General features: G+C 35.0%; 1 protein-coding gene across 1 annotated transcript in view; it reads right to left on the bottom strand.

The window, feature by feature from the left end:
• Positions 1-12164, bottom strand: part of FAF1 (Fas associated factor 1) — a 486188-nt gene that overhangs the window by 89325 nt on the left and 384699 nt on the right. Inside the window, exons 14-15 of the mRNA XM_081223886.1 lie at positions 9922-10058; positions 5320-5408 (exon numbers count right to left, since the gene is read on the bottom strand). Coding sequence (XP_081080012.1) covers positions 5320-5408; positions 9922-10058 — 226 coding nt within the window. The remainder of the gene's footprint in view (positions 1-5319; positions 5409-9921; positions 10059-12164) is intronic.

Genomic DNA, 12164 nt, shown 5'->3' with positions numbered 1-12164 from the left:
TGGAAAGGTACTCAACATTACTAATTATCAGGAAAATGCAAATTAAAACCATGAGATATCACCTCACACCTGTTAGGATGGCTATTATCAAGAAGACAAAAAATAACAAGTGTTGAAGAGGATGTGGAGAAAAGGGAACCTTTCTGCACTGTTGGTAGAAATGTAAATTGGTGCAGCCACTATGGAAAACAATATAGAGTTTCCGCAGAAAAATTAAAAATAGAACTACCATATGATCCAGAAATTCCATTTCTGGGTACTTATCTGAAGGAAAAAAAACACTAACTTGAAAAGATATATGCACCTCCATGTTCACTGCAGTATGATTTATAACATCTCAGACATATAAGCAACCTAAGTGTCCATCAATGAATAAACGGATAAAGAAAATGTGGTGTGTGTGTGTGTGTGTGTGTGTGTGTGTATAATGGAATCTTATTCATTCATAGAAAAGAAGAAAGTCTTGCCATTTCTGACATGATGGACCATTGAGAACACTATGCTAAGTGAAATAAGTCAGAGAAAAATACCATATAATCTTACTTATATATGGAATCTAAAAAAAAAAATCAAGCTCATAGATACAGAGAAAAGATTGATGGTTGGCAGAGGTCAGAGTGAGTGGGCTGGAGTGGCTGGTTGAGAGGCGGGTAAAATGGATGAAGTTAGTTGAAAGGTACAGACTTCCTGTTATAAAATAATTAAGTCATGGGGGTGTAATGGACAGCACGGTGACTGCAATTAATAATACTGTTTTGTATATTTGAAAGTTGCTAAAAGTAGATCTTAAAAATTCTCTTCACATGAAAAAATTATAACTATGTGTGGTAATGGATGTTAACCAGACTTATTGTGGTGATCATTTTGTAATATATACAAATATCAGATCATTAACGTTGTACACCTGGAACTAATACAATGTTATATGTCAATGATATCTCAAAACAAACAAACAACCACCCTTTTATGAGCAGAAAGCAACCACCTACAGAAAGACATCTATGGTATACTCAGCTATCTATTTAGTGCTTGAATCATTAACAGCTAACTCAATTAGCTCTTCTTCCTTAAAGTTACTGCTGAGTATTAGATCTTCTCTGACTTTTACACTTTCAGTGAAAGTCTGATGTTTAAAAATACTGACTTTTGTTTTTGTTTTTAATCTCACATATAGATTTACATATAGCTATATCAGGGAAAAATCTCCTAACAAAACTATTGATACTATTCTTGCTAGCTTCAGGAAGTAGTCCATATATATATATATATAGATATATATATATATCTATATATATATATATTTTTTTTTTGAGGTACGCGGGCCTCTCACTGCTGTGGTCTCTCCCGTTGCGGAGCACAGGCTCTGGACGCGCAGGCTCAGCGGCCATGGCTCATAGGCCCAGCCACTCCACGGCATGTGGGATCCTCCCGGACCGGGGCACGAACCCGTGTCCCCTGCATTGGCAGGCGGACTCTCAACCACTGCGCCACCAGGGAAGCCCCAGATATATTTTTAAAGAAGCCTAATAGTGAAAGATCCTTTTAAAGGTTGGTCTGTTGTATATGTTTTGCTTTAGTTTTTGCACAAAGATACTGTTTTTATTCTCTATCTTGTGATGACTTACTCCTGTTTTAAAGAAAACATCAACAGAAGCCAGAATCTGTATCCTGTTTATCACTGTTAGTTCTGGAAAGAGAATGGGTATGACAATTGTGAGATTTTAAACAGATGAAAGGAAAAGGAGTGCAGTGCTTCAAACAGTAAGATAAAGACAAAACTTAAGACAAAAAAGTTACACATTCCATGGGGCAAACACAAAGCCAACAATTTCCTTTAGCAACACAAAAAGCTGCCTTGAGCCAATAAATCTACCCTCCCTGTGCTGTGGCATACTGTTTTTAAGTCTCAAATCATAATCCTTAAAGGGTAAGCCTAAAAAGGCCCCTCTGGCATATGTTGCCCATGTTCCACTAGTATATCCTTACAATTACCAAAGAAATGAGAATGCTGTTCCTGACCTTGAAATCTGCCCTGATCTACAACATTTGGGTTTTGACAATTACAGAGATATTGCTTAGATACAAATTAATCAGAGTGGTTAGGCTGGAAAGGGGTAATCCTTGCACCTACAATAGAGGATTCTAAGTAAATTAGTGTTGAATGGATGAACGAACAAATGAATGAAGCAACAAATAGATCAAGAGCTAAGTATAATAAACTCTTGATAATCAGAGGTTTTGAAATTATTCACGGCTAAAAAAACTGTGCATATGAAAAAAACTGACTCCATTTACATGTTAGAAAGCATCTATTGTTTGGAACCAAGCTGTAATCAAAAACAGATGCTAAAATGTGGCCACTGTCATATAGTGATATTTGCTTTTCTCCTCATCCCTTCTTTGCCAATAGTCCCTCACTAGAGCAAAGCACCTCTCTGTCCCCAGGACCTAGCCCAGTGCTATATTCTTCGTAGATGCTCAGTAAACACTTATAAAACCAAACTAATACCATTAATAAAAATGTTTATGAATATATCCATATGGAGATAGTTCTGTCAAAACAGAGGCTTATACATAATTTATAATTCCTGGTTAGAGACAGAACAATTAGCGATATAAAGGTTAGTCCATTCTGAGCCATTGAAGAATGACTCAGAGTATGAATATGCTTTGGGCTTGGTTTTATTTAATAAAAGCGTTATGTAATATAGGCATCTCTGGTTGCACTAATACAATGGTATCATTGAAGTGACGGATGTAACTGAACCAAAGATAAGTTTAAATAAATTCAGGCTTAGGAAGCCATCCTTCAAACGTGTTCACAATTTAATTTTAACTGTATGCTTAAGTCTTATTTGAAATTTTTTAAAAAGTAAAGCCAAATTCACAATTACAAGGGACAGTGCTTCTTATCACTTACTCAGCAGATACCAAATCATGATCTATGCATAGTCTAAAAGAAGTTTTTAAACTTAGAAAAGCTTTTCTTAGGAACTCTATTTATGACCTGAAAAGATAACTTTCATAAGACACTCTAAAAACAAAAACAAATCTTTTATCTCTTGCAGTTAAATTTCAATAAAAAATTTCAATTATATGGAGTCTTAGATTTTTCCTGCAACCCTCATATTAAGCTTTGTGCTCAGTATTAAATGAATTAAAGTCAATTTCCTTACCAATGAATTATGAGGAACACAAATTAAAATGAAAGAATGAACTGGGAATATGCATGCAAATATTGTGCATTCATATTATTATACAGCATACTCTGTAAATCGAGTACTAATGAGACTCAAGATTTAAATGGCTGAAGAATGTGTTTAGTGAATTATTGTCAATCAATGCCTCTATTCCAGGATAAATGTAATCTTGAATGGCAACACACCTATTATTACAAATTCCTAACTAAGTACAGTACTTCATTATTTCAAAATGTCAGTGTCAATTTATAAAGTAACAGATAAACATTCTACCATATACCCGATTACCTTTCCCTCAGAGTAAATGAAACACTACTAAGAAAAATTACAAACAACACTTTTACAGCAATAAAAGGAACCTACTGAGTATTAAAACTCTAGGTATAGTGCTCAGAATTTTCATATTTGTTAATGTGGATACATCAGGTTTTATATCACTGTAATCAAGTATTATTTTTTCAAGTCACATTTCATGTAAATTCTTTCAACTATTCATTTATTCAATCACTTACAAATATTTTTTGAGTGCCTACGTGTCCTAGGTACACTGTTAGAAGACAGAGTTACAAACATGAACACGATACAACCCTTGCTCTTAAACTCACAGTCTAGTAGAAGACAGAGGCAAGTAAATAAAGTTAAATACAACAGTACAAGGTTAAATGGAAACTGTTTACGTGTTTCCCATTTGTAATAGCTAAAGAGTATTGCATTGAAAACACTCATTATATGCGGAAACTTTTCATCATTGCTCAGAAATCAAACTCTCCTTTATTTTGTTCTACATAAATCTTTCTTTAAAAATTAAAAACAAAGAGAAAATTAAAAAGAATAATTTGATGGATATACGAACTTAGCATCTCAAATTAACAAATGATAAGATCTGTTTCATATTTTATCTTGAGACTGTTTTCCAAATCCAGAAATTTCTTGACTAATAAAGCACTAATAATACTTGAGATTATTATAGATCCTACTAGCTGTGTGACCCTTGGGTAAATTAACTTAAACTTTTTGATCCTCAGTTTTCTCATCTGAGAAGTAGAGATGACAATACCAATCTGTGTTGGATTATATTCCATTTGCCCCTCAGTATCCATGCTCTACCTAGCTTTTTGCCCAGGGAGGTTCACTTGCCTGTCTTTCAGTTTCTAGTTGGGTTAGGTCAATAGGAGGTACTAGCAGGAGATCAGAGTGTAAAAGGAAAGGGAAGCTATTCCTTAGTTTCCTCCTTACCAGGTCACCAAGGGTTGGCTATATCTCTCTAAAAGAAGCAATCCTCTTCATATACCACCCTCTCCTAGGCCTTTAGGCCTAAGGGTAGTAATGGCTTCCTTTAACCCTAGAGTGTACTATCCATTGTTGACTCCCATAAACTCTGCCCATATCTTTATAAATAGTTCCCTTATTAAACTCTTCTCAAATAACCCAGTTTGAAAGTGTCATCTGTTTCCAGTCAGAACTCTGACTCATATGCAGCCTCAAGGGATTGTTTTGAGGATCACATGAGATGATAAATGTAAAGTACTTTGCATAGTGCCTAGTACATTACAGATATTCAGTAAGTGTTGACTATTATTGTCATTATGAATATTGCTGTTATTATTATTCTATTTGAGGTTCCATGCTCATCTCATCTATACCATCTAAATATGTTCGGGAGACTGCTAAATTCAGAATTCTAGTGATCTTTTTACTAATTCTCACAGTGCTTCAAAAATATGTTCAAGTGTAAAATGTGTTTATTGCTAAACAATCTCAATACTTAAAAAGAGTAAGAGGACCTTAAAAGTGAGTGAAAAACCCATATAATAGATAGGATTTCCTGAACTGTAGTTTCTTCTGTAAACATGCTTCAAAATTCGTTTCCTGTAAATTGACCTCCTGCCATCAAATCTAGCAAAGTATAAATGTCCATAAAGTTAAACAAATTGTTGGGTCTTGGGTCATGAAAAGAATGGACTGAAAGGTAAATTCAGTGGCATAAAAACCCTTCGTTCATGTGGAAACACATCTTCATCAATGCCTTATTTATCCATCATGACATAGGCAAGCATCACCATTTGACAAATTATCTCAACAAAATCCTATTAAAGGTCTACTTAACCTTTCACCTTACCTCATCCTTTATATCTTCCTGTTGTTGGGCCGTGAAGATCTCCATTGCAGCCATGAGTCTCATCATTAATTCATCCACTGTTGTGTTACCTAGCAACACATGGAGATAGCCAAATTTAACATTAAGATCATTATAAAATGGAAAGTCATTCTAGAATTAATCAGTAAGGAATAACTACAGTCTAAAAAAATTACAGACTGGCATGCTAATAAAAACTTTCATGTTTTCACTGAAAAGTTTCATATTTTCAGAAAGAGAACAAAGCAGTATACTGGCAATTGAAATTTCAGAATACTTAGATTTGAGGGAACAGTCTGTTACTTAATAAGAAGGACTTTCAGCACTACAAGAAGAATATCCAAGTCATGAGGATCAAAGTATCTTTCAAGTTAGGAAAACATATCTACTTAATAATGCTAGCAACAACTACCATTTGTTTATATGCCAAACAAATTACATTAAGTGATTAGGTTTATAGATATAAAACCTCATTTAATCTGTACAACAATTCTATGAAGGTGTTATTATGATTTTGACTGTAAAGAGAAGGAAAATGAGGCTTAGAGAGCTCAAGTAACCTGACTAACCAACGTCAAATTGGTTAAGTTATAGGGCCAGGATTTGAAACCATATAAGTCTGACTCAGAAGCCTGTCTCCTTTGCCATCTTAGCATACTGTTTACTTAGAATTATCTCCTATCACTAAAAATTCTTTGGTGAAACAAGCAGTAATTAAATTTCTGAAAAAAAAATTTTTTTTTCCCAATTGATATTTTTCTCTTTCAGCTGCTTTCAATTGACTATGCTATAATCTTTATGGAGAAGGTAATGTTTGATTTTCTTGAATGCTATTTTATTCCCTGTCCAAGTTTGTAACAAACATATAGCACATATATGCCATTTCTTGCATGCATTAAGTTCTGTTATTTGCTTTGGATGCATCTACAAGAGAGAAGGAAACTCATGAAGATACATAAAGATATAGCAATTTTTCTCTTCTTTCAAACCTACAGGCAAAAGAGCCAGTCTTCTCCAGGGCCTGAGAAGGTGTCTTCTTGTCCCGTTAATGGAATGGCCACCAACGAGACAACAAATAGTAAGCATCCTTGCTTGTATTCTTCCAGAGTAGGGTTTGACTAACATAATCTTTCAATGGTCCTTTCCCAGTTTCCCTTATGACCCCTGGCAACATGCGGTTAGGGAGCAGCTGTGGTCCTTAGCCAAAGAAATAATCTAATTTGGTCACATCAGCACTACTCTCTCAATAAATGAGCTAGAGAACAAGTATTATCTTGGTGTGATATCATGTTACCAAGAAAGCAGAACTGGTTTTGTAGTCAGAGTTCTAACCCTAGTTCTGCTACTTATAACTACATCATCTGGTACCTAGAAGTTGCCTAGCACATGACAAGGGCTTAATAAATATTCACTTAGTAAACAAATGAATAAGAGAAGAGAGAGTGACTTTAGCTCTCTAATGATCAATTTCCTTATCTGCAAAATGAAGATAACACTACCTCTGTAAGGTTCTTAGAAGGATCAGAGATAATGTAAAGTGCCTGGTACATAGCACACACACAATCACTGATAGTTATTATTAACAGATATAACAAATGGCAAAAAGTTTAATAAGAGAATCTTCAATGTAGATTTTGTTACCAGGAAAATCTTTGGGTTCCCATTTCTCTCTCTTTTTTTTTTTTTTGGCGATACGCGGGCCTCTCACTGTTGTAGCCTCTCCTGTTGCAGAGCACAGGCTCCGGACGCGCAGGCTCAGCGGCCATGGCCCACAGGCCCATGGGCCCAGCCGCTCCGCGGCATGTGGAATCTTCCCGGACCAGGGCACGAACCCGCATCCCCTGCATCGGCAGGCGGACTCTCAACCACGGCGCCACCAGGGAAGCCCCCATTTCTTATTTGTAAACTGTAGTGACTAACAACGAGTATGGGGCATGAATACTTTGTGGAGGGTACTAGAATCATCAATGGGGAAATACTATAATTTCACAGGTGACTACACACTGGTCATTAATTTTCAGGCTTAAAGCCACTGCTTATCAACTATGCTTCAGCCCTAACTATATGGGCTCATTGCCAAACTGTACTTGAAGGTATTTTATACCTAAGCCCTTAATGATCCAAGATGGAGAAAGGTTCCAGTTAATGCAGTTCAGGGAAAATTTATTTTTTATAGCTTATTGCAACAGAACCTCTTTATACTCTTAAAAACTATTGAGATCCCTGAAGAATTTTTATGTGGGTTATGGTTACCAACATTTACTGTGTTAGAAATTAAAACTGAAATTTCTAAAACATATTTAACAATTCATTTAAAAGTAACAAAAATAACCCACAATTTGTTAATATAAATATCACATTTATGAAAAATGACTATGTTCCAAAAGAAAAAGTTCAGTGAGAAGAATGTAATTTTTTAAACATTTTTGCAAATTTCTTTAATGTCTGGTTTAATAGAATACAACTGGATTCTCATATCTATATCTACATTAAACCAGCTATAATGTGTTGTCTTGGTTGAAATTTATGAAGCCATTATGGACTCACACAGATATATAGTTAGAAAAAGGAGGAGCATTTTAATAGATAATTGTAGATTATTTTTCTTTAATACACCCAAACTGACAAGTGGAATTTTTTTCAAGGTTAGGTATGTGAGGAATTTGAAACCATTATCAATGAACTTATTGTACTTTGTTACATTAAAATCCACTGGTCTATTTTGCCCTTTGAATGGATCTTTTACTCATGCATGAGTTTATAACATTATGCATTGGTCATTTGGAAAATATTGGTTCACGGAGTCATGCATTTCTTCTGAATGTTGACACACCTAATTTTATGATATCAAAAAAATCACATTTATTGTCATCACCATTGACGTCACCAGAAAAGTATTTAAGCTGTCAATCTTAAATGGAGGATATAACTTTTTGCTTAAAAACTCAAATTTTATCATTGGCAACAAATGTTGTCAGTTCTTTTTCTTGAAGTAACAGACTCACTTTGTTCATCTTGGAGAAATATCTGCACATTGCATCATACAAACTATAAAGATGGTTAAAAATTAATAAAATAATAATTAAAAAAATGCACATACATGGAGGTGAAAAATATGACTACCAATACAGTTCTGTGTCATGGCCTTGATTTGTGCTAAGATGCCAGCAGTTTTACACAGCACTGATTTTGTGCCACTTAGTACAAATGTCAACACAGTAAAAAAAAAAAAAAAGCAAAAAAAGAGCCTATCAAAAATAGACCTTGGGGCTTCCCTGGTGGCGCAGTGGTTGAGAGTCCGCCTGCCGATGCAGGGGACACGGGTTCGTGCCCCGGTCCGGGAAGATCCCACATGCCGTGGAGTGGCTGGGCCCGTGAGCCATGGCCGCTGAGCCTGCGCATCCGGAGCCTGTGCTCCACAACGGGAGAGGCCACAACAGTAAGAGGCCCGCGTACCAAAAAAAAAAAAAAAAAAATAGACCTTGTAGATTCCCTGAAAGGATCTAGGGGACCTCTAAGGTCCGTGGACCATGCTTTGAGAACCACTACTGACTGTAATATTGCTGGAAATATTACAGCAAACAGGAATGAAATATTATCTTAATTAATATGAAAACAGGAATGAGATATTATCTTCATTATCTATTTACTCTATGCATTTTGTTCCCGCAGTAGGTCTTCTTTAACATTGTTTGTGAAAGTGAATGCTCTAGCTATAGAGAAAAAATAAGATACCAGAGGTTTTGTTTTATTTGAGTTTTAAAGGCACTTGAATTTATACCCCTTCCTCCATTACATTATCTGCTATAGAACTTGTGACTTAAATAGGGGCAGAAATTAAGTATCTCAGACACAAGCTTTAGCTTGGAGCATTTGAAACATCCTTTTCCCTGTGGCATAGAAAAGATACTGTTTTCAATTTAAGCTTTGCCATGTATAAAGGAATTTTTTATACTGATCCTTAGGATACATTAGTAACATAAAAAATATCACTCATTATTTTGGTAAAGAATGTGTGCACTGTGATTAAATTGACAGGCATCCTATAGCTTCACACCTCAGGGTTGAAGCATTCTAGACATGGATTCACACAAATGAGGAGAAACGACTGCCACTGTGAACTATTCAATTCACAATATCCAGTCACTGGTTTTTCCAGATAACTAAATATAAGGATTTCCTTCAACCAATCGACATTACAGCAAGAAATATATATGTGTGTGTGTGTGTGTGTGTGTGTGTGTGTGTGTGTGTGTGTATGAATGAAATATCATATTTGATGACTGATTATGGCTTAATTTCTAGTTTAGAAAATTTAGCGATTCTGAATATTTAACATGATTATCCTATGTCCCAAGGGCTGTGCAGTTTTATTAAGATGTTTCTGTTGGATTTTCATGCAGCGTATTTCATATTTCATAGCACCTATACTTTTTGAAGATATTCTTCTTCTGGGTGTTTTATATTTTAAAATGCAAAGATATTCACCAATCCAGAGAATTACTTTCAGCTTTGATGGTAAATATTATAAGGTTATCACATACATAAGGAGACACTCTACTCCCCTTGTGATATGTACTTTACCTTGTATCACATTTAACACTTCATTAGATGATCGCTTTCCCATAATAATCAGAAAAAGTGGAAACTGATCTGTTTTTTGAGTCCGAATGGTTTGTGCAACAACGCTGCCAAAGTGTCTATTGCACATTGTCAGAAATCTAAAATGAGACAAAATCCAAAGTTAGTTTCATTTCAGAGTTTAATAAATTTATCACTACGCTAAGAAAAAATTCATTAAGTGTTTTATTAGCTATATTAAAATTAGTCTGATATCAATATGTAAAATTATAATGTATTAAGTTTTCAACTACATCATAAATGCTATAGAAATGATTATCCTACAGAAAAGCAGGCCACACACCCTATATTACCCTAAACTATGAGAAAAACAAACAAAATGAATTTTAAGAGGAAAGAATTTCTTAAAGAGGACAAATACCAGGTGGTAAAAGTTAAATTAACCGGCATCAGGATCTAGTCTAAACAGGATCTAGCAACATTTTCACAAGTCCTTAGAATCAAGAATTGTACTTTAGAATTGTGTTTTCTCCAGTAGTAGGAGGTCTTCTAGTTTCATACTTGGTATGGGATAAAAATAATAATTCTAAGCTTTTGACCAAAAAAAGCTCAGAGATATTAGCATACTGAAGTCTAGCATTAGTATTCTTAACACGATCTGGAATAAATGAAAAAACTGATAAAGCTTTTCTCTTCTATTAGAGGACTGTTTGAAATTAGCATTTCTTTCAAGAGAAAAGGGTAGCTTATGATATGTTTTCAGATCTGATGGTAAAAAGTAAATGTCATAATAATAATGAATTATGAAAGACCAAATGCAAATATAGAATGCTTTAATAAGATCCAATTTAATAAAGTCTGTAAAAATAATGGACTTTTAATAACACAGGTCACAAAAGGCAAAACAGTGGAAATTCTGGGGACTAGCCACTGGTACTGGCTTATTAATTCTTAATTATGTTCATGAAAGGCAACTTAAATCGTGTGTTTTCTTATGCCTTATGATAATATTTTAGGTAACAACTCCTCTGAAATGTACGTTCTAGCTGATGAGCAAAGTCTTGTCATCACATGCATTAGAAGGTAAATCTATTTGAAAAGACAAACGGCATTAAAATGTCATGTGCTCAGATTCATTTGATATCCATATTCAAAACAGAATCAAACCTCTTAATTTTTAAAGCCAGTATATTTCTTGTCCATAGAAATTCATCCCAGAAGTTTAGGCTGAATCCTCCACAAAACCTGTGCGGTGACTACACACAGGGCCACTAGAACTGTTGGCAAGAGTGTCAAGACAAGTTAGCACCACTGCAATAAGTTCATTGGGAGGCAGGTTCATATACACATTTAGAGCAGCAATAACCGGACCCCATGGCAATCTGAAATGACAAGGCCTTTAAAAAACCAACTGTTGGCCATGAAATATCAGTGCCCCCATGAAAATTCAGATCTTCACATTCCACAACTATTGTGGGATAAAAGGTGCTCAAGCAGCCTAAGTCTCCATACCAAATTTCACACCCATATAGCTTTAATTCATCAGTGGAGACGTGTAGATCAGGAGACTAGAAAGTTAGGATCTCATTTTTCTTTCTGCTTCTTACTAAAATATTTGAAGTCAATCTTGACGCTGATCTGATCATTGGCAACCTCTAAAATTAAAGATGTCAAAAAACAGTTGGAATGCCATTTCCTACAAAAGGGAGAAAATAAGTCCTTGTTGCTTTCATATCAATGGATTAAGTGGATATCATACAGTAGATGGCCATCACAGCACTAGCCTCACAAGTGATATTAAGTACTAGCCAAACAGGAGACCCCCAAAAAAGGAAGGAAGGAAAGAAGTCAGGAAGGAAGGAAGAAAAGAAGGGAGGCAAGCAGGCAGGTTGGCTTAGTGGTTTTAAGAATTTGACTTCAAGACAATTCTGTCTGGCAACTGTGTACATCCCAAATCCTCTTTCTGTGAAAATGAGCTAGAAGAGAAAATAATTATGAAAATGTAGGTATCTTATTTGGTTTAAATTAATATATAACATAAATTTCAAAACTACACAAAACATATTCAAGGGAGGTACAGCTTTCAACATCACATTAACCATTAAGCCATTCAATTACTATAAAAAACACAGTGATCAGTTTTCTACCAGGTATTAGCAAATCATTCTAATATTTTAGAAGCAGTTGAGAAATATAAAGGGATCACACAGCCAGCTGATGTTTTCTAGTGGCCTTAACTAACAATC

Source organism: Mesoplodon bidens (assembly GCF_964165515.1).
Source record: "Mesoplodon bidens genome assembly, chromosome: 2".
Classification (NCBI taxonomy): Eukaryota; Metazoa; Chordata; class Mammalia; order Artiodactyla; family Ziphiidae; genus Mesoplodon; species Mesoplodon bidens.
This window is presented reverse-complemented; position numbering and strand designations above follow the sequence as displayed.